Raw genomic sequence first — 24,243 nt, forward strand, 5'->3', positions numbered from 1 at the left:
AGGAGAATAACGATCATAATAATAATAATTGCAAACTAGGCTTCTGTTTACAAAGTGTTTGAGTTTTTATCAAAGACACATTTGCACATAAGAAACATGCAGCTGAACCAGGGAGCATTTTATCTAAAGTGCTCATTAACTTGGACAACTGGGGTCAAGGTTTTTTTTGTTGTTGTTGTGTTGTTTTTATTTTTAATCATCCAGGCATCTCCCACACCGCTATGTAGGCACCAGTGTTTTACCAGATCAGCTCCTGGATGACAAAGTCTGCCAAGCAGCTACAAGGACAATAAAATACATTGTACTGCTACTAACCTTCATCTTTGGCGTATTACATTTGAGCTTCTGAGGCCTCCAAATGGTGAAATCTGACCAGCCGCCACCCAAGCTGACATTTTATTTGCCTCGGTTATTCTTATTAGACGCATTTCCTGGAAGCTACTGGTAAGTGACATTTTTTATTTATTTATTTAATTTTAAAACAATTATAATTACTCTAATCTGAAAACATGCAATCTAGCATGTCAGAATCAGTTCATTTCTACAGTCATACAGGGAAAGGTTTTAGTTTACTGGCAGCAATGAATCAGTCTTTCTATTTATGTGTGCATTTGAAAACGCAATACCCCTGTAACTAATAATTTATACATTTTCCTCATTATCTTTATGAAATATCTGCTGTCCAAAACAGAGCTAATATAACTCTAGCTCAGTGGGAGATGTGCTGTTCAGTGTAGTTCAGCCACCAGAAAGACCAGGAGTGAGTTATGATTCTCAGGTTTTGTTGGTGTTGTTCCCCCCCCCCCTTTTTATTAAATCCTTCCCAAAGTCTCCCCTGTTCATAGGATTTGCTGAAATATCTTAAGTCAAATCTTAAGTCCCCTAGCAGCTGTTGGGTCGCCAGAAGCCCAGCTGCCTAAACTTTATTGGCAGTAAATGTCATTCTTGCACACAAACTGCATGCCTGGAAAACCCAAAGGCACATCTTGGGCTATCACATCCCATCACATTCCCCGACGAGATGTGAAAACCGAAATGGAAAACGTCAACAAACTCCGGCCGTGGCAAGGAGCGGGGCATGCCCGCTGACAAGCGTGCCGCAATGACAGAAATGGACTTGGAGTTGCAATTAGTGGCACTGTCATTTTCGGGCGCTCCTGCCAATTAATTAAGCCTGTCAAATGGAAAAACAGCGGCATTCACATGATAATTTATATAGGGAGAGACTAGCCTAGCAAAGCTGCCGCTGCAGCCAACAAAATTCCCTCTGAGCGCTTAAAAAAAAAAAAATTAAAAAAAATTATAAAGAAGTAGAAAGGAGGAGGGGGGAGAGAAAGAAAGTTAAACTGTCCTTGTTATAATTGTTAACTCTGATCGCTCAAGTAGAAGACGGGCTGATTAAAACTCCAAACGAGCCCCTAGCTCGCTTAAATCTCAGAGTCCGGAATGATAGAATCAGAGGAGTTTATTCATACCATTAAGCCCCAGAGAACTTAATTGAAAGAAGAGCATAGCCTGGACCTTGACAAGCGGGAGGTCACAGTAATTGCTGCCGGACATATTTAACATTAAGATAATCAGGCCATTAATTACCCTTTGGATCATTAAATCAGCCAGTTGCAAAATGAAATTTCTGCCTCTATTACTCACTTGAGAGACCACAGGGGTGGCTTTTAATTTATCAGTGAGCTTGAGATACAAAGGACCAGGCTTGGGGAGGAAGGAAAGGGGGAGAAGGGGGGGGGTTGCTTCAGCAGAGGCAGGAATATCAATCCGCCATGCTTGGTGATCGTGGCAAATTAACTAGGTAAGATAACCTCAGCTTCTAAAGGCAGAAGCTGGGGGTATGTAAATAGATGAGGGCAGACAGGGAGATCAGAGCCTGCACACCACTTAGCAGGATAATAAAGGAAATCATCCTTGATTATCAGTGCTAATTTGGACACTGCCGGTAGCTTGTTATGCGTGTTCTGAGTAGCATTTAATTAATTCAATTGCTTGTTAATGAGGGAAGTGACATGTGGGGAGCAGATGCCACCCAACTGCAGATGGGTTCTGGTCAGCCCTTCACAATAATTTTTTTTTTTTTTTAATTTTTTTTATTTATTTTTAAAAACACCCTTCCCCCACCCCTGAAATGGGAAAGGTGTCAAGCATGGAGGAGCATTCAAAAGGCACAAAACACTGACCTCATCAGGCCAAGAACCGCTAAGAAACCAGACCTGACAATTGCGGATAGAGAGGTACTGACGTTCCCCCAGGTCCCATTTGTAACGCTGCGGCCTTATGCCAGGAATCGGAGACCAACAGGACTATAACAGCAATCTGATAGCCAAAAGGAACAAGAAATGAGAGAGAGATGAAACAGAGCATCCTTACAAGATTCAGGATACAATACCGGGATCTTAACTACTCAGTTTCCCTGGGCTTGCCCTTTATCTGTACCATCTATAATGAAGGAATAATTATTTTTACCAAAAAAAGAAGTCATGGTTTAATATTTTTCATAGAAGTCGCTCCCCAGTTATCCCCCAGAAACCAGTGCACGCTCAGCATAGCGGACAGAAGCCTCAAATCGGCAAGCCAGGCTTCTGCTTAGGATTGTAAAAGTCTGCTAAATATAGTTGAGCTGCACAATGTTTTTTTCTGACACCATTAAATTCAGTTCATTAGTGAGCAAGGGATTAAACTGGATCTTACGTTGTAAGGTGAAAGTCAATTCCCAACAATGCTGGCTCCTAAGTCCGGAATTCTCAGACAGCTTTAAGAACCTCTCTGTTTTCTTATAACCTTTGGTAACCAGAATAAACAGGGTGACTGCTATGCAAACAGACTACCTGAGCAAAAATGCAGCAGATGCTCCAATGTCCAAGCTCCATTTAAAGAACTGCTGCTTGGGGCTGCCTCAGCAGAGCTTAAAACTACGCCTGAGCTTCTACTAACCACCCATCCCTCGCTTTAAAAATACATTGTTAATGGAGTTGGAGGTTCTTCCTATTTATGAATATTCTCAAAAAGATGCCGAAATGGTGGACCCCTTTAACTTTAAGGTTTGCACATAGGTAATGCAAATATTCAGCATCGCTTGAGCAGAAGAACAAAAACCATGCCTCGGATGGTGCCGGGATATCACGCTGCTCTCCCTCCTCTTGGCCAGCAGCCTCCAGCTGGTGGAGGTGGCCTTGTTGCTGGCACACCCCAGTACTCCCAGCGAGACAGAGATGGGAGACCTTGGGAGCTCAGAGAAAGAGGGTGAGGGACAGGGAGCAGATAATCACCTCCTGGAGCAGGCAGAGGGATGGGGGCAGCTCATCTCATTTGGAAAAGGCCAACGACATCTTAGGAAGTTGATGGTGGCAAGCAAGTCTGCAAACCTGAAGCCACACGGGCAAGAATAGTAGGTGGAGAAGCAAAACATGTGAGGTGTGTCCAGAAGAAAGCTAAATATCTGGTAGGAGATCTACGTACCAGTGCAAAAGGCCCAGGCGAAACATGGTGTAGACTCCCCAAGCTGGCATCACCACATCTCCGACATTCCTCCATGGAGCAGTTCTGCCCCTACCCCACTGGGCTACTCCAGTGTTGCACCACTCCAAATCAATGTTTTAAGAGTGTGCTTAAATAGTATCAATAGCAATTAGAGGGGAAAATCCTGATCTCATCCCCAGACCAAGTTAATTGTTGCAACATTGATTTACTCTAATTTGACTTCTCATTCGAAATTAAACCTGCATTACCGAAGGAGGGACCGCAGGCAAACTCTCCCCGCTCGCCCCCTCCCCTCCAAGACAATAAATTTAATATTGAATACACTTGGAAAAAAAAGGCAGTTGTTGCAGGATCCATACTGAAAGATCTCCCCCCCCCCCTTTTTTTTTTCTTCCTGCGAGTAATTAAAAGATGCTTTTCTTGACTAATGATCCCCCTGTTTAGAAATGGGAAGTCGATACTCCTTCACCAGCAGTCAGCTTTAATTTGTCACAGGGCTCCCGAAGTTTGAGCGGCGTTTCTCAGGGCTGCTGGTAATTGCTGGAACCAATTACCAGCCTTCCAAAGCTGACCTAATCAGGGACCCACAGACACCACCGCTCAGAGGCCAGCTGGTCCCCTTTCCCTTTCACATTCACATATTCGCCCGTGCTTGGGTTTTCTGCCTCTTTGCCAACTTCTCGTGCTCACCAGGAACTTGTGTTTATTCCTCTTTCCTCCCCCGCAATCATGCCAACACCCTCAGTCTGAACTTTGCCTCATGCTACTGCTTTACTCTACACTGCTTCCTTGGGGGGATCCCATTGCACCTGTGCTCCCATCACCTGCGCTGCCTTCCACTTCAATGCTAGAGGCCATCCAAGGTGTTACTTTTGATCCAGTGGCACCGAAAAACCTGGAGATCTGCTTATTTTATAAGCTGCCTCTCAGACTTGATGAGACCTGGCACACGTTAACATTAGAGGATGTACCTGGGCAATATACCCCAGATGGAAGTAACAGGAGCAATGCCTTCTGCTACAAAACTCTCAGACTTTGAGTTCAAGTCTGAGAGCCTTTCTGACCTTCAAAATACATGTGCAGGTTTATCTTTCCCCATGACTTTCTCAGAAAAAGAGTTTTAAGTGAATTTGAGTGGACTAGGAAAGGACAGCGGTATGGTACGTTTAATGTGGTTTAAGTTTGATAATGTTATTTCTGAGTGTACGAAATAAAAAAATGCAAGCTGTACTTGCAGGCTGGTGTAGCTCTGTTTTTAGAAATATTGATGACTTTTTCCTGAGTAAGACTGTGTAATTATGCTGTGACCTCAAGTAGCCATTTGGCAATCTCTCCTGCAAAATGTCGGTCTCCCTGGGTCTCTCCACCCTTCCCTCTACTCAACAGAAATGCATGGGATGCCACTGCAATGATTCAGTGATCAGTGCCAACTCCTCCCAAGCTGAAGGGCCTGCTTTTGAAGCCATGCCAAGACTTTCAGAGGTTCCTTTCAGTCCAGCATGTGAACCCTCCTTGAGACTCCCAGCCCAAGAGATTCAGTATCTGTGGAGCACTCAATAACCCTTTTTTTGCCCCTAGAAAGCCTGTGCATTTCCACTGATGGCTTCATCTCCAATAGAAAGACACAACATGAAATGGTGAAACCCATGTATGTCCGATCCCCTCTACAAGTGTTTATTAACAGAGGGTCCATCATTGTGCTGACAACTTTTGCTGCTTGGGAAGTGGCACAGTGCAGACAGAAGAGTTAAGATACGCCTATCATAAAGAAACACGTGAGAAGATTTTATTTATCTAAGGTCTTTTCCTGATGCTTTGTGCTAAGCCTTTGAATCAGCTGGGGGAACGGTTAAGAAATCTTCTGTTCTTGTGTTTCCAACACTTTGTTTGCAGGCACAGCCTGAAGGTCTGAGTAAATACATGGAAAGCCATGGAGGGTGGATTAATAAGTGGAACTGAAAATGGGAGCACTAAACAGGACAGAGGTAGTAAGTGGGGCTGCAGAAGGGAATGAGGATATGAAAAAGTTCAGGAGAAACTTGGAGGAAAACATGGGAGTACTTCCCTCTCCCATCTGATGGGGCCTTGGTGAGAACAGAGCTCATCAAAGCAGGGCATGTTGAGTGCGTGAACCTCTGCATATAGCGGTGCTCAGACTCCAGCTGATCCCAGAGCCCACCAGCATGGGCAGGAACAGCCCCCCAACACTAGCTATCAGTTCTCTTACCTTTCAGAAGAAGTTTTGCTGTATGCTGTTTTCTTCCCTGATCTCCAAATATCCTCGGACTCCCTCCATCCCTCCTCCACCAGAGCTCCAAATCTCAGCTCCCCAACATATTTCTACTTGCTTACTTTCTTGCTTCTTCCCCCAGTCCCTCAACTTCAGTTGCCTCTTCCCCCTTCAGTCCCTCAAGAACAAAAGAAGGGGTGTTTGTTTAACCCCACTTCAGGTCCATTGTAGCTGCTTCTGATAGGATTCCTCAGGCAAAACTGCAAAGAGCAGCAAGAAAATGGAATGCACGACTTACATCTAAAGAACTTGAACTTACTTTCTTGCCACATCTTGCACAGAAGGATTATGATGCTAGTAGAGACCAAAGTAAAGTACAAAAGGAGGCACACACTTTGAAAAAATAGACCTTTCAGATATTTATGTGGAAAATATCACTTCAGTCCCCGCTGCAAACAGTGGAAGAAATGAGAGGAGCAAAGCAAGACTACAATTGCTTTGTGGGAATATTTTCACATAATCTTAATACTATTTTTTCTAACAGCTCTTCCATCACATAAGTGTGCACCTGGACACACAGATGGAAATGCATATTTATAGAATGACTCTTTATACCTTTTGTTCAAAAATATTATAGTCCAGGAAAAAGGTGCAATTACGTCACTGACAAACATAAACAGCTGAATATAAACATGAAGATGTACAGAAACAAACAAGAATGAAAATAAGCTGTGAGCATGAAATACAAAGAGAACAAACTTGTTTTTTTATAAGTAAAACTCACTTCTAAACCTAAAAACCTGAATAATTTAATTCAAGTGGATGGTTCTCTTTTCATCAGTCACATGTAGTTTAGATTTTTCGTGACGTCTTTATTATATGTATACTAATATAATTAAAAAAAAAATCCAATTGAGTATATGCCTTTTCCTTTTAGAAGTATTTAGAATTGAGGTATCTCTCCAGTTCACCTCAGTAGTAAGGAGCAACATACATTTGTTAGGTGCAACAATGTAAGATCTCTGGATTAAAGTAATACTAATGACTGAAGGGCAGCAATAAGTTGGTTTCAATCTACCTGATGAAATCATTATATTAGCTGTCTAATATATACACGTATACAGCAGACATAACAGTTTATGTATGAACAAAGCCTCTGTGTAGGTCTCCCCGAACATTTTTATATGCATAGTCATTCATCTAAGTAGCCTGATTAATGTACTGGCTTCATTCTCGAAGATGAACCAAAGGTGGCACCACAAATTCATTTTTCAGTGCTAACGAAATAATGCAATAAGAAACAGTTGACTTTATTACAGACACCAGTACAAACCTACAGCGTAGGAGGTGGCCCAGGTATATACTCCCAGGTTGTAATTTCACTTGATTCCGTACTGGAAAAAGCAGGATCCAGAGATATACATAAACAAAATCAGAATATAATTCCCTCTCTTTGATTTCTCTCATATGCAGGAGGCAAACACTGAGAGCTAAACTGCCATCGTATCGTTTGCTAACTGGGGACCGACCAGTGCTTGGATGCAGGCTGCCCCCCCCGGAGCTCCCCCTAAGACAATTATGACACACTTCTGAAGACAACTTCAAAGATTGGCCCAGCTGTGCAAGGTGGTCCAGAAGGTCTTTCTCCTGCCTGAACCCCCCTGCTGAAACACAGTCTGCCAGAGGTCACTCTGCTTCCCCCAAGCCAATGCGTTAGTTGTAACTAACAGCACTTGCATCTCGAATCTACTAAAATCAGGAAAGTATTTTCAAAACATCTTCTTTGACACTGATCAGATAAATTAAGCATTAAAATCCTTTAGCTTTTGGTAGGACAACATATTGCAGAAAGGTTTTCACTGTGTTGAGCTATGAGAGGTAGGTAAAATACTGTTCTCATAGGAAACATGCTCCCCCCCAGCCCAACTTATAGTTTCACATATCACATAAAAAAGGTAAGCAAGTCCACAGTAAGCAGAACTTTCAACTTCCATGATGAGAACTCAAAGACCTGATAGCCAGGTACAAATTCCTGGGTGAGCTTGGACTGCTGAAGGCAGATTATTAATCACAAACTGATAGTCCAAGAGCCAGGAACTTCATGGCCAACCGAAACAAAGGAATGCATTACAGTATAATTTAGATTGAGGAACAACCAGGCGGGAGGTTTCAATCTCCCACTGTTTTGTCGGTCAGTCAATTGAACAAAAAAATTGTAGAGCTGCTGACGAAACCTTCACAAGAGTGAAAAATTAAGGAGGTCACTCAACTTTTGACACCCCCCGCTTCTGACACATTTCTTCCTGGGCATGCAGTGAAGATATATATACATAATGATTTTTACAAGGCGTACTCCACGGGAGAATTTTAAAAGTCCATGTTGTAAAATGTTGTAACACCTTACCACCTCTGACTGCAATGCCAAGATGAGGATTTATGTGCTCATAGCTTACAGCAGTATCACATACTACCTGCCCGCTGCGTACCACGGTGAGATGGAGTAGGAAAGCCTACCTTGTGGAGTCTGATGAAGGTTTCATATGGCCCTGGCTGCTCTCCTCCCAGACGCTGTTTGCCAGCTCATTCCCGATTGAAGACATCACCTTGATGAGCTCTATAGGCCAGTCATCCAGGTCGAGAGAGCGGACCCTGGAGAGATGCGTGCCAAGGTTTCGGTGTATACCTGAGCATTCGATACATATGAGGGCTCCCAGATTCAAGCTGGCCCAGTCAGGGTCTATGGGAAAAGGGACACAAGCAATTAGTACAACAAAACACCTAACAAAACCTTCTAGTTAATGTTTGTGGATAAAGATTTTGGCTCCAGGGGAAAAAAATGCAGGTGTCCTGTCCTAAAGCACAGTTGGAAGGTCTTCCAGAAGGGTCAATTTTGCCCTGTGGAGATACTAACGCTTCTGAGAAACCCTCAAGGAGTGAAAAAAAATTGTGGAGGGGGGTCTCAAAAGATGTATCATTCCACCTTTGGTCAAAAGAAAAAGATGAATTACAGACAAAAGAAGAAACAAAGAAAATATAAATGCAGTGGCAGGCAGCTGATGATGGAAGTAGTGGAGAAAGCCCCTCCTTGGGAATCTAGAGCCACTCGTAGCCAATTACAAGGGAAAAAGGAGAAAAAAAAAGAGTGACTAGATACAATGTCTCTGTTGCTAACTATATCAACTCCCTTAATAACCATCTATATCATCACCTACATATGGCTTTTACATCTAACACACTATGGGGTATGTTTTCATCTCTAAGATCAGGGAGATAAGTACTAAGATGAAAATGTGATACTTTGAACAGTTCCAGTTTTAGTGTACGAGCCAGAAGGATTCCACTGGCGCACACACACACACACAAAAAATAACCCCGCAAACGATAAGGCTGTGACAAACCTGACAAAAGCTGGGAAATTCAAAGTCATTTCCCAAGATGGTTCACTTTTTTGTCACTGTCCTGTGTTATTTAAATCTAGATTTGTATGAATGTCCCTCTCTCCAACAAACATTCATTTTAACAAATGCAATGAAAGACATATGGGAGGAATTTTTGGTGGCTTTTTTTTCTCCCCCCCTGCTGTCAGATCTTTTCTTCTTGCCTTACCCTGGGCCTCCCAAAGAACTAGTAGGCTATCACAAATGCCAAGCAGGAAAATGGTGATTAATTGAGAGGGTAGGCAATTTTTATTCAAATCTAAATAAAATTTAGAGCGGATAGAAAATGAATTCCTAGTGTCCCCTTCCATTCCAGTAAATTTCATCCAAAGACTCATTTTGACTTTGTGTAACCCAAAACTGAAAAGTTATTTTTGGCAGCCAAAATATGTGGAAACAAAACAATTCCTAGTTGTTTGCCATGTCATGTTTGGACAAAAAAGTATGAAAGGAAAGCAGATAATTTTAATTGCAAAGTCTCACATTTCATTGAAGGCATTGATTGACATTTTTCAGTCAGTCCTTAGAAATCTAAAAGTATTCCCAACAAGAAAAATCCCCTGTCTTATTTCACTTGAGCAGAAAACCACATCTTTCATTCTAAAAGTTTCTGTCCATACCAAGTCTTGTACTAGGAACATACAGCATTTCAGATCTCCAAAAATAAGGTGAGGCAAAACTCCTGCCGTACTGTCCAGGTCCTTGGTAGGACAACCATGACAAACTCCTTTCCTGCATATTTCTTCAGGTCACCTCTACCAGTTCCGGTGTCTTGCCAGTGGGGGAACCAATAGTATATTTGAAACACACTAAAAAACCTGTAATACTAATTTGTTAGTAAAAGCTTAAACACAGCAGATAATAATTTAAAATTTGCAAACTGTGACTTGGAATGAAACCTCTGTCTCTGACCTGCAAAGGCCAGGGTTATCGTCACAAAAATAACAAGCACAATGAGCTCAAAGAGGCACGAACTCAGAACGATACAAGAGAAAAAAATACTGATTAATATTTTTCCAATTATTCTAACAGAACTGATGTTAAGGACCTCCCAAATACCTGTGTGTACTTGAAGCACATCTAGTGTATCTTTTACTGAATAATTTTTTTAAACTAATCACCTACTTCCAATTGACAGTGCTGGTAAGATCAAAGTAGTCCACCAAAGCGAGAACCAAGAAGTTAAAGGAAATTTTGTCAGGGCAGAATTTTAAATTTCAACAATCTGACAACATACAGCTGAGTTCAAAAGTGACAAACTAGGAAAGGCAAGTGTTGAACTCATTACAGACATCCAGTGAAAAAACAGACTTGGCGATCTTTGTTGCAACTGGATAATGTGGAGCAAGACAAGGCTCTAATGAGGAGTTTGGACAAGTGGCAGTGTTCGATGGATTCTGGGAAAAAACTGACATGATGTCACTTACAACATCCATTTCAGTGTGTGCACATGAAAAATTGTTCTCAAAAGGATGTATGCTAGATGACACAAGTCACTACTCACCGAAAATAAAGGCAAGTTATTGTAAACTTTGTAAACTACATGCTCAGGGATGTCTCTGTTTGCAATTCACTGCTCCTATCTGCATTTTCCTCTTCCCACATGTAGTTGAGCACTTTTTAAATTTCATGCTTGGAATTTGTTATCAGTGATTTATACTGAAAAGAACCACACATGGTTAGTAAGCCATAACTATTCAAGCTGGTTTTTTTTCCCTTTTTTTTTTTTTTTTAAGATGATCAAAAATCAGCTCACTTTTCCTGCTGATGCTAAGAGTAATTATGAATTGGAGGATGCTCAGAATATTTACAACCACATGGCATGCTTTTCTTTAGTATGCATACATCCACATTTGATGGCAAAAGAAGGAAAAAGCCCATTCAATGCAGCTAGAGGTGCTAAAAAGCTAATTTCCCTTTGTTTTACTTATAATTTGTCAAACAAAAATGAGCTTTTTTACATCACTGAATATTCCCAGATTACAGTTTTCAGCTGTCCATATTCTTAAAGGTATTTAGTTCTCTCCTCTAAACACCTCCTCCCCACTTTGACTTGCACCTCAATCAGATTGATCATTTGAAGGCAAAAACTCTTAGAAGAGCTCTTTCAGGAGAATAACCCCTCCCCACTGTCTCCTTCATCCCTTTGGACCCGAGGCAGCTGATGAAAGGCTTTGCCATGCTAAATCCTCAGGAGTTAAACATGTGTAAGATAGCTCTGGGCTGAGCAGAAGGAATCTCTAAAGGGAGGAGCAGAAGAGCCAGGAAAAGAAGAAGCTGGGGTGAAGGCATCTTGCAGAGTTGCAGCAGGAGAGAAAAGTTTGCGTCTTTTCTATTCTTAGAGAGTTTTTTTTTCTATTGTGCATATAAAATTGAATCTTGTGATGGGTATGGTAGACTTGCCAGGGCCACCCAAATTATTACTTCAGTGTTTGGCTCTCAAATACAAAATAGACCACAGTAAGTAATTAGACTTCTGGACTGGAAAACTCATAATGAGACTCTCCCTCTTTAAGCCCTCCCTGTTTTCTTCTACAACAGAGAAGACCTGATATTCCACGCTCTCCAGGTCTCTGGAAAGAGTGACTCTCATTTGTCCTCTCACCTCCTCTTTAAGCAGTAAGACTGGAAGAGCTAAAATTCTTTGGGGGCAGAAATTCAGCTGGGTTTGCCTAATCAATTTGATCACCTTCAGCACCTTCTCCAGACAGAAGTCAGCACTGGGACTCTAATGCTCTGGGAAAAGGCAACACCAGTTTCCTTTTGCAGCATGAAATGTGATCTTCTTGGGCAAAAACTCAAGCACCTGAAGACCACTTTGCCTCATCTATTGCTCTGGGATGGGAACGTTAAAAAAAGTCTTTGAAAAACTTTAGTCTGAGACTGCCAAAGGGCCAGAAGGCTGGTGGCACACAGATGCTGCTGGTACTACTGCTGCTGATTAGCATACAACAAGGCAGAAATTCCCTGGTGAAACAAAGTCCTGTGATGAAGTGCTAAAAAGGCAAAGAGCTCTAGAAAGAGGAAGAATGAGACTTCTGAAGTGGAAGATTGATGGCTCTTGAATAGAGCTGAGGGACAGCAACATCTCATATTCCTTTGCTCCCAAACATCTGGCTTTGTGAAGATGCAAACTACGTAAGCTTTCCACAAGAGCACTGGCGTTTGTGATGCTAAATGCTCCGGGGGTAAGGACTTGCTCAGGCAAGGCAGAAAGGGAGAGAAGGAAATAAAGCAAAGCCTGGCAGAAAAAGCAGCAGGCTGAGGTTCACCTCATATGTGTGTTTACATTTTAAGATACATCGGTTTGGAAATATCTCAATTTTTTCAAAAGAAAAGACGGTGGCCTTAAAATTAGGAAGGCCAAATGGTGAGAAGAGTCAAAGAGGGTATAAATCATCTCCAAGAATACAAACAATTAAGAGATTCCAGTTGAGATTCCAAAATCATCCCCCCACCCCCCAAGCTACACAACAGAGCGTTTGAGTGTTGCCAAAAAGGGCAGTCCCACCCTGCCCTCTCCCAGCAACATGTTCTTGGCACATCCCTCCTGCTGGCACCATGCACGAGTGGCCAGCTTGACCCATGAAGCAATCTGGATGAAAACCAACCTGGCTGAAATGGGGGGGGGGGGGGGGGGAGAAAAAAAAAGTGCTGTTTTCTTGCACAATCATTTTCCTGATTAAACATCTAGCTTGGCTGCATAAATACAGGGGTACATGCACAACTGGGGAGAGAAACGCACACCGTGGGGATAGTGTGGACTCTGGGTAGAGCTGAAACGGATCATAGATACATCAGAAGGACATGTGTGGGTGTGGGAAGTTGTCTGCAGTGAAAAAGGGATTGCACATGCTCCCTCTGCCTGGGTGACCAGTTAGCAGGGTCTAGGAAAATGCCACCCACAGCTGTACAGACAGACTGGAGCAGAAATCAGTAACACTCCCATCGTGGTCTGCTCAGAGACTGCAGTGAGCACTTCAGATGAGCTAAATATACATCTAGGTCACTTGAAGACCCTGTCCTCATATACAGCACAGCATCTTATATGCCATTTACTTGAACTCTATCAAAGCTTTGGTGTAAATCTGAATGGCTACCAGGTCAATATAAAAGAACACTAATAAGCAAGAGTCACTTTGGGCTGTATATGTTAAAATACCAGCCAAACCAACATTTTCCCTTGTTTATCACATGCTGGATTACTAGCCCGTGGAACATAAAGACCTTAATTTATCAACGATGCTGTTATTTCTCTCTGTCTGTGAAAAGTCCCTGTGAAATTTCTCTTTGGAATCTCCCTCCAGCAGGTCAACAAGCTGTTTTGACAGCATCCCACTCCTGGTGCTCAAAGCCTGGTCCAGCCAGGGCTCACATCCCTGTCTGCTGAACTGCTGGGGACAGGGCAGCTGCCTTTGTTCTCGATCCATTTCCTATGGACAGCATATGAATATCCGACAATTGACAAAAGAAGCAACTAAAATCAGTCTGTATGTGAAGCAAATTTTGATGGTATGGAAAAGTCTTTTTTATTTTAAACAGCTGTTAATGCACTAACCACCTTCCCTTCAAGTCTTCACAGGAAGAGGCAGAGGATAATAGCTTTCTTTGGTGGATGACTGAATCAGCGAAATTGCGTACTATACAAATAGCAAACTTGGCGTGCAAAAGCACTTGCACTTTCGTATGAATGTTCATTTTAAATTTAACTGGGATGTTAGAATGTTTTAGACCAGTAGTCAAAATCCCAAACAGCAAGCCTTAAAAAATTATACCCAAAGAAAAAAAAATTAATATTTTTCCATTTTAAGCACATGTAAAAATCACAAGAAAAGTTCTGAATTTCAAATATCAAAGGAAAAAAAAATGCAAAAGTTCTCAATCCTTCTGCTTCTACAACTAATTACTTTAGAGCAAGAGTACTTCCTTTTTGTGGCTTTGTTGCAAACCCCTGGAACTAAAGAGCACCAGAATAATGACCTCGGCCGGGGTTAGTGAGGTGAACCACAGCTCAAAGTATTCTCGAGAACACTTTTCTGAACACTAAGTATATGTTTGAAAAAATAAAAAAAGGGAAAGAAACACAAAGGGGAGAAAAAAAAAAAATCCCAAATCAGTTCTGTAGTATCCAGATATAATGAGCAATGACTTCGGTTTCTTCTGACAAGTAACCCTAAAAAAACCAAACCAAAAAAACACCAATCAAGATCTACCTCTTTGAAAATATTACCACGGCACATGTGCCCTCTCCACGCAAAACAGGAGGAAAATGGAAGTAACCAATGTCAAGCAGCAAACTTCTTTTTCCTTTTCTTCAAAGGAAAGAAATGCTGACATTTAAAATGGCATGTGAAACAAACTGGGGAAAAAATTAGGGCACATCTGACACAGTGTATATTGAGTATAAAATAACATAAAATAAGTCTGATGAAGCAAACTCCATAATGAAGAAGAAACCTGTGAACAACATATGGAACATAATACCAGAAGAGACAAACCCCGTGGCGAGCAATCACCTAAGCCTTGGCCAAGGAGAATGGGTCAATTTTCTGTAGTCACATGGCCATACTTACTCTGTGCTTCACAGTCCACACAGTGGGAATTGCCTCTGATGTTCCTTATGGACTGCAGGGCCATGGCCTCATTCTGACTCGTCAGGCGGGACTGTGTAGATTTAAAGAAATTCATAAGCAACAAATAAGAACCCAATAAAATTAGATGACACAACTGTCAGCTGAACGAATGGCAAAACCCAAAGCTTAGACCAAGGTTGAATGAACATCATCAAGGAACCTCAAGTCCTTGGTTTGCCTCTCAAGAAATGGTGATCCTTTGGCATCTCCAAGTACTTCAAGTCCATGCCTGCCAAGCAGGGACTCCTCTTTCCTCCCATGCTTCTTGACAGCTCGGGATTTCTCCCAGGGCTCTCTCCGCCCTGTGCAGCAGCTCCCAGCGTTTTGGCATCTCCAGCCTGGATTCTAACAAGTGGGAAGACTGCACAGAGGAAAAGCGAGCTTGAAAATGAACCCCGCTATTCACAAGAACAGTAGTCACAGTGTAGGTTTACTTCTTGAGATAAATTAGATAAGAATATTATTTTATAAAATCCATTTCTTTTATTGATGTGTATGCTTTTGCTAATGAAGACTAAGGGATGGTTTGCAAAAGCAGCTGAAACCTTTTATCATCAAAAGGTCAGATTTAATCAGATGGCTCCCATTTAAATTCTCTCCACGATGACCTGCCAATGACCTCTACTTGGACCTGGAGAGACTGTCACTACATACAAGTACTTCAGCTCTATCCAACTAAACTGCCTTGTGGGCTCTCTGAGAAGAAAACTGTTAGCTGTAGCAAGTGCTAGACTCTTTGCAATGAATTGATTTAAGCAGGATGAGGACTGGGTCTTCAGTATGGCATGGGGAGATATGTCCTGATCTATCAATAGGACACCTACTAAACCTGTCCAACTAATTGCACTTTGCTATTGCAGCTAGCTCTTCTGACATGTTTTGAGAGCTCAGTCATACTTTACAGGAAGAAACCTCTCTGAGCCACTTACCAGCCACTCTTTATCCTCTTTTGTATTAGTATTTTTACATAGGTGTTAGTGTACAATTCCTCTTTTGTGCTCCCTTAACATACATATTACAATAGGTAAATCCATGAAAGGCAAGAAAATATTTAAGCAGTGATTTTTCTCTATCTCAGAAATACATATTGGAAATAAATAATTTTTTTAAACAAAATGGGAAGTAAATTATATTATGATGATGATAATCAGATGGTGTCTGATCTACTCTGGCAGATCAGGGCAATGAAAGCAGGCATTCATTTCAAAATATGAGTCTCCTCCTTGCAATACAAAATCATTAATGACAACTGGTAGGTGGATAACATTAAAGGATCTACAGCTGTGAACAATTATTGCCCATTTCCCTCTGCCGACTACCATGCAACACTTTGCTCTTTAGTTGTGAAGAGTCTGCAGACACAGAGACTCAAGAAGGAGAAGTTTTCCTGCCCTTCCAAAAATGAGCAACGGCTGAAGTTGTCTCAAATTTTAAACATTTATTTTGACAGGAAAGGAGAACAAATTACTTCTGTCATCATATGAAAGCATTGCAAGGTAGAAGGCCTCTTCCTCTTAGGCCATGTTCTTCTTCCCCCAAAAAGCTTTGATGAACTGTTTCTGGATTTGCTTTGTGTTATATTAGCTAAGGCAGAAAACCATAAAAAATTAATTCAGTGTAATTAAAGAAAATAAAAATTGCACATATGCTTTGATTTCTGTGATTTGTATTACTTCATCATGGCAGAATCCTATGACTGAACATTACTGCACATTTATGGTTAGGCCAACCAGAATGTTTAGTTAAATTCTGCCATGCAGGAGCTTAGTAGATTTAACTAGAGATTTGACTAGGAAATACGCCGGTTTTGGGGTCTGCCTCCACTCTTCTCCGAGACAGGCTTCTCCTAAAGGGCCTTCTGCAGACCTCTAACCTGAAACAAACCTGAATCCGCAGCAGTGACTACACTATACAACCTCTCTGTAGGGAGAGTCCATGACAGCCCCAAGTTTCAGTCAAAACTTTAAGAACAATATCAAAGTCAAAACAGATAATCCAGGAGCTCCATTAATTCAACTGCTGTAAAAAACTGTAAAACAGGCTACAGCACCAGCTGTCTTGAAATATTTGAGATATGCCTGCAGCTCTAACGCTACTCTGTCATGTGTGTAATACATGCATGACACTAGGAGTAGAGGTTTAAAATTCAGAGTTCTTGATTTTGCTTTCATCTTAATGATCACCCACCCGTTACTTATTTTCAGTATTACTCTGTGCACCATACCTTGTTCTTGCTGCTCTCGCATGACTGTAAACTGGCCAAGATCTGACTCTCTATGGCTTGTACCCAGGCATCTCTTTCTTCATATGTGGTAGCTTCAAAGTGCCAAGTCTGGCCGGTGAGAGAGACAATGATAAACTCAAAGTTTTCTTCTTGTTCTGGGAAAAAAAAACCCATGCAATAGGAAGAAAAGATTAAGTTTAAGGATATTGATAACTAGGCCTAAACAATCTTGGTTGATGAGCATTTCTGCAATGTGACAAGCAAATGCAGGTCTGGACATTTGAGGTTTGAGGCTAGATATATCCAACTGCCCTGCAGTTGCGCAATGCAGCAGCAAACAACTTCCGGATCCACTGCTTTTTCTCTCCAAATGTTATGCAGATACTGTTTGGGGTAAATATTCAGTTCCTGTGTGCGTTTGTGAGTTTGGTATCGAGTCTCTACCTTTCTTGAACACAAAGTGGCTAACAAGCATTATTTAGATTTAAACCTGAAGTGCTAAGAGCTACGTAATGTAAAAATCAAAGTGTGTCACAAAACAACTTAAAAGATGGATGGACTATAAACAGCTGACAATACAGAAAATTCGACAATTTACCCTCTTCCTTCAAGCAGTTTTTTTACAAGCACAGACATAATTAAAAGCAGATGTGTACATTTTCTTGTATATGGGTTATAATACAGGATTAAAATCAGTTCAACCTATTCAACATTCATGTTCAACACGGGAGATGAGAAAATGATCTGAGAAGCTAGCAGAAAGGGTCAATGAAATATCCTTAGGGCTACTAGACTATAAGGACAAATATTCAGGCCAGAGGACCGCAGCATATGAAAATACCAGCAGTACTGAACTAAATGGACACACACTCCAACTACACATGGGACACGAAAGTCAAATTAAAAAAAAATCAAGGAAGCTGAAACAGAGCAAGTGGAATTGGGAAGGGCAGGCGTGAAGCATGAAAGGAAAAGAATAATAGAGCACAAAGTTCTGGTGAACATCAGCCATAATGGGCTTTAGAAAGAGCATTTACATTCGCTTGTCTGCTAATGACTTATTATATATTCAGAGCCATGAAACTCCTGCATTACCTTGTGATCCATAAGCATGCAAAGTTAAGTTACAAATCTAGCACTAGCTTTAAAGACCGTACTGCTGCTCACTGGCAGTCATTTTCTCAACCTGTGGCACAACTGGTTTTCTTTGATAAACTCCATGCTAGCAAGGCCAGTGCTTACAGTGCTTTAATGATGCCCCAAAAAATAGCAGAAGGTTACTTTGCACCTCGAGGTGAGAATAAACACAGAGGTGAAGGTTATTTCCAGGTGCATGAGGGCACCTGAAGCAGCAGTTTTACTAAAGTAATAGTGTGTGGGATAAGCGGGAAAAGAAAGGTAAGAGAAATGATGCAACTGTACAGCTACGACTACTTTTCCATTTTAGCATCACTGTGTTAGAAACAAACATGTAGAGTCATTATCCAAAACGCTATGAATAAGTCATGGAAAAAGCTACATTTATCAAAACAGAGCTTTCAAGAGTTTATGAGGAAGATGTAGGAGGAACTACTCAATGATAAAGGAAATTATGTTCAGTCCTGTGCGCCATCTCCTGTAGGACAACACAGTTATGGTCTTCCACTTATGTACAAGTGGTATGGCATATGGTCAGTGGGGAGTGGTACAGGCACATGCAGAGTTATGCATGTGTTGATGAAAACAGGGTGTAGGGTTCAATTATATGGAACTTAGTTATCGGGCCTGAAAGTAGCTCATGGTCACAAGAGTGTTCCAGACGCCTTTAGAAGGCTTTGAACAGACTAAACAAGAAGATAGAAGAAGAAAGATCCCAATTAGAAAAACACAGGTAAACATTCCACGATAAAGGGAACTTGGCATAAACTACGTCAATTCAGGGGCTTATCTCGACCAATTGGACTAAGACAAGTCTTGCATGCTCTAATTAACACAGCCAATTATGTCCTGTGTTTATGCGTGTGTACAGAGCGAGTATAACTAACTTTATCTTATGCTTGTGTGCGTGGACACCAAATGCTTGCATGCAGCAGCCAATCAAAGTTTCTAAACAACTTAGAGAATTGTATAAAAATGATCAGCTAAGCTCAATAAACTAGCGACTTTAATCATCACATTGATGTTCTGTCGTCCGGGCCCCGCATGGAATAAACCTTAAACCCTACACAGGGAATGATGGTGAAGGAAGAGAACATGAAAAACTGAATCCCACCTGAAGCAGCCCCCCTGCAGAGTCCCATTTAGGAAATTCATTTTTAGGCTTTTCAATGGCTTTTAAGCGATAAAACTTTGTAATCCTGAAGTCTTACTAAAGGAGGATTTCCAAATGCTGGTCACTAAATGTTGAGAAGCCTTCTGTATAAATTAGTCAGCGCAGGTGGTACAGAGATGTGCGTATCGTTATGGCAGGAATCCTGCAACATGCAGTAACACAAAGGCCCTTTTCAGCCTCACTCCATTTTCTGCACCTTGTGCCCTTCTCCCTCAGCCCTTCCCTTCTCCACTTGCAGCTGTGCTCCAGGCTGCATCGTATTCTTCTTGCACCTCTCTCCCCTGACCATATGCCATACCACTCCTATGTAAGCCAAAGGTTTGGTATAAGCTGAAGGAGCTGCCTACTAGAGAAAACAGTAATTTTGCCACCTTAAGTTAAAAATTCCCCATACCTCCTTTTTAAGCAAGAAGGAGAGCTCTGTAGGGATGCAAACACAGAAGAGAACGAGGGAAGAGACTTCTCCAGCGCACTTGCAGGGCTGACTTCTCAATGCATAATAACTCAACAAGAATATATGGTATATAACTACGACTCAACAAGTATATATGGTATAACTTTAGAGAGTCTCTCTGCACTACTCCTGTACCAGTTCATCCCAGCATTTAACTACTAGGTGACTTTCCAGCATTACAATTCCAGACCTTAAAAGAAACACATACAATCAAGATGCAGCGTCACTGAATCCTCTGATCTCCTCTTTGCCATTAATCCTTATCATATACATGAAGCTGGTTTGCCCAAGAAGGGCTTATGAGCAATAAACTCTGCAATTTAGCCAGCGAACCGTTTAAAAGTGAGGTTGAAATACCATCCTCGCAGCAATACCTCTGCAAGCTTTGTTTTCCAGAAATGCTACACAAAGTTATTCCCCTGCTTACGGGAGACCTATGGCAGAACACACAAACCCACCTATTCAGGTGACTGGAGTGCAATTCGGGAAAAACCTCGAACTATTTCCTGTGGTCACTCTTTTATACGCCTACTCTCCCTTTTCCCAAGGGAGAGGTTCCCTTGTTTCATCTCCTGACCTTTTTTGCTGTGACTGGCTGACACTGTGACAAAAGCTGGAAAGACCTTGCCCAGCCTTTGTGGCTCGGGATTGCAAAGTCCACATAACACGCTGGTGAGTTTGTCCCGGTACGGCCCCACTGTGGGTTACGAGGGCTGCAGCGTGTTTTAAGGTTGGGCTGGAAGGACATTTTCAGTTCATCAGCAAGTCAGCTGAAAACTCGGTCATCGCTGATGATAGATTAAGAACATACAAGTTTCTACTCTCTGATACCCACTGAAGCTTCAGGTTTACTCCCTAAAAAGCTCAGATGAAAAGCAACTGTGCCAGTTGAAGATTTGTTCAATAATACATTTTCTGCTTAAATACACCAATTTTTTTTTTGTAAGCACAATTGTGAAACAAAGCGGCAGTGCCTGCTCCACATTACCCACAGGGCAATGCCTACAAAAGAAAAGTAGTAAACGTGTACGTCCTTAACCACTGCATACATGAACAGGAAAATCCAGCCAGCAGAATGAAATTGTTCAGTTTTACTCTTCAGTAAAATTATAGGTTGTGCTATTTAAATCCCTGTGAGCCCAATCACAAAATTTTATTAAACAGTTTTCCATGTTTAACAGTTATTCATAGAAAGGTCCACTATAATAGTATTTTAGCACCATCAACCTGTCGAAATCAACCTGCCCAATTACTCCAAACTACATTAATAACACCGGATATTACACTAATTGTGTCCAGTTTCTATGCAGACGAGGTCCCGCGGGGCTAATTTTGCATCCTCAGGGGCAAGCAACTCAGCCATCAACCTGATTTCACCAGGAATCCCTCCTCATTACACAAGTCCAGGCTGTCAAACTTTTTTTTAAAAAAAGGTTAATGGGCCAATCAGTCATCAATTATTTCCTGGAAGGCCAGCAGACAAAGGGTTAAAGTGCGAAGCACCAGCTGCAACTGATTTCCATTTGGAAGTTGTTATCAACAGGAGATGTCTACAATTTTGTTGTTGTTGTTTGTTTTGCCTTTTTTTTTTCTAAGTGGGAAGGGGTCATCTTATAAGATTATGATGATATGGAACCTAAAGCACAAGAGTTTGTTTTTTTTTTTAGTGGAAGTGGGCATGCGATCAGTGAATTTTAAGAAAACCACCACACCACTTCCAAGAAGCTATGCAGTACCACTGTTTATGCTGCACATACTGTTTTCCCCATTATCTTTTCATAGTAAAGTTACTGCATTTAACCCAAGTTAACATTTATTTTGCTCCGCCAAAAGGCGGACTTTGCTACAGCCCACCCACTTACAGAAAACAAGATCTAGAATTTCTTATGAGCAAAGGACTGTGCAAGGGAAAACAAACATTTAGGCATAGTCTCACTGCATTCCCATACCAATGCCTGTGTTTATTGTATGTAACAGAGATCAGATTTAGAAAACTACACGAAAAATAACTACAGGATACAATTAGTCTATAACTTGTTCCAGAGAACTCAATTAAGTCTACTAAAATGTAGGGAAAACACAGGTCCAGAAACAGTTACGCCTCTTGGTATCCCGTAAAAGCGGTTCTAAAAGGCGTGCATGCATCAGTTTGTTCACAATTTCCAATTCCCACATCTTTTATTCTCAATATTAAGAAAAGCATAAATAGCCACCGACACCTTGCACCTGTGGTGGGTAACCACAAGCACAGCTTGAAGTCAACAGAAGACAATGGCCCCTTTCTGCCAGGCACTCTACAATCAGATACTACACCCATCCCAAAAGTCTGCTTTGGAACAAAAAAATATTTCTACTATTCTATGGGTATAAAACAAAGACTTGCCAGGCTTAAGGCATTTATCATAGGCTTACACGAATATTTTGCCAGAATCAGACATAAAACTGAATCTTCTGGCTTCCAAGCCAACCAGCCTCTTTCACTAGGTGCCAGGTTGTGCATTTGCATCTTTGCCCAGCGTAGTTGTCATCAGAGGATTCTTGTGCTAATTAATAGTAACTCACTGCGCATGGCTGGTGGATGATGCCACTCACACAGGAAACACTTTCCAGAAACAAGAAGTCAAGTGCAGAACCGAAAGACTCTCAATAGCGTATTTCAAACACCCGTGAAGCATCTTCAAGAGTTGAGGTTACGGCTTGAAACCTAGTCAAGCCTGCCTCAAGTAACACTGAGACCTATTTAAACTCCCTTTTTATCACACCCTCCTCCCTCTCTCAAAAATCGCTTCCGTTCAAGCACCCTTCCTTAATAACCCTTCATCTTTTCAAAAGGATGAGAATGAAAAACTGCCAAGGTGCCCTAGCAATCAACATTAGACGTTTACAATATACAATTTGTTTACAACAAAGGCACATGTTATTTACGTACTATATAATATTAACTATCGTTACCTTTTGCCACTTGGTGTAAATTATCCCTGTAACTTGGAAGATAAGTATGTTTATTAGCAGCCTCAATTAAGGAAATATTTGTGCCATGTCCCACTGGGCATGACTATGCTAATACTTCTCTCCCCTTTCCAAACCCAGTGTCTAAATCTAATTAGTTCTGAAAATCAACCCTATCAGGACAATAGAGCTCTGCTATCGGTTGCCCACAGCTCTTGATAAAGGTTGTGTTCCACTGGAAGAATTTTTCAGCGGTACTGTTTTATATCGCTACCCTGAGTGACAAACTGGTGGTGAAAGGCTGGTTTCTAGCTCAAGGGACTCAGCCTCCCCCTGCCATATGTACTTGTTGTTTTATTTGGATGCCAAGACAATGCGACTTGAAGAAATCCATGAAGTAATTTTAAAATTCAGTACCTACAGTACGTGAGCCTACACTTGCATTGGCTGCTTCCTAACACATTTCAAGCCTGTGGTTTACTTATAAAATTATAGATCTTTCACAGCTGAAGAACTTGCTTAACCTAGAGGTGTTGCAAAGCCAAGCCTATTGGGCAGAGCCTATCTCAGGTGCTCTGAACAGCCTCCCCTTCCATCTACCATAGTTAGCAAAAGTGAACTTTCTGCATAGGCACAGCACCATGGCAGCAACAGCATCACTAACTTTTAAACAAAAGGTAGTTTGGGAGTTAATAAACACATGGAAGGAAAGTTTTCCATGAGAGTCTGGCAGCTCTGGTGCAGCACTGTTTAACATGTGACATATGTAACCACGAAGACTGAAAAAATGAGGATTTATGCACATTAAACCATAGCATGCAGAGTTCAGCCATGTAATTTTATAAAGATATTCCTTTCTGCTGTGCTGCAAAATCTGTTGATATAGGAAAAATAATTCTGTATTTTAATAATACTGCTATGATAGCAGGTATAAGTGACTTCAGCTTGTCTTAAAACCAGAGCGGTGTCTTTTTTAAATATAACACACTGACACTACATACTTTCCCCCTAGAGAATCAAAGGATTGCTCAAAGCCTGGCTGCCTACAATAAGGAGCAGGCGGGACTTTTTCATTTGTCAGTGGCTCCCTATAGAAAAAAAAACATCTGAAAACGGAGAGTTTTGGCCAAACTCTAAAATTAAAGAAAGTAAAATTTCTTGCAATCGTACAAAACTGATGAAGTAACAGCAGAGAACATAGCTGTACAATGCACCGCTTCTCTCTGCCCTCAGAAGTTAGAGTCCTTCAGCTGCGATTGTAAGATCACCCAGCCACCCCTGTGAAAACCCTACCCTTCCTCACTCCTCTGTGACCACCACAGACCCATCAGTAATGCAATATTTTGGCTATCAAATAGCCAAGAGAGCGGAGCCACATTCAGGGAGGACTCTCAGCTTTGCACAGTGTACGGCAAAAGGTGACCCTGTGTAAGCACAAGAGACCCACCACGCTGAGAACCATCCATTTACCTGCTTCTGCCAAGCATCTACAAAACAGATGCAGCATCTGAGCTGC

At 41.5% G+C, this 24,243-nt stretch overlaps 1 protein-coding gene across 11 annotated transcripts in view; it reads right to left on the reverse strand.

Moving 5' to 3' along the window:
- The window catches only part of AGAP1 (ArfGAP with GTPase domain, ankyrin repeat and PH domain 1), a 395,948-nt gene that overhangs the window by 35,861 nt on the left and 335,844 nt on the right, over window positions 1-24,243 (reverse strand). For all 11 annotated transcript variants that reach the window (XM_069782145.1, XM_069782144.1, XM_069782147.1 and 8 more), the window contains 3 exons: window positions 17,014-17,168; window positions 14,730-14,820; window positions 8,234-8,456 (listed from right to left, as the gene is read on the reverse strand). In XM_069782145.1, coding sequence (XP_069638246.1) covers window positions 8,234-8,456; window positions 14,730-14,820; window positions 17,014-17,168 — 469 coding nt within the window. The remainder of the gene's footprint in view (window positions 1-8,233; window positions 8,457-14,729; window positions 14,821-17,013; window positions 17,169-24,243) is intronic.

Source organism: Haliaeetus albicilla, chromosome 4, assembly GCF_947461875.1.
Source record: "Haliaeetus albicilla chromosome 4, bHalAlb1.1, whole genome shotgun sequence".
NCBI classification, from domain to species: Eukaryota; Metazoa; Chordata; class Aves; order Accipitriformes; family Accipitridae; genus Haliaeetus; species Haliaeetus albicilla.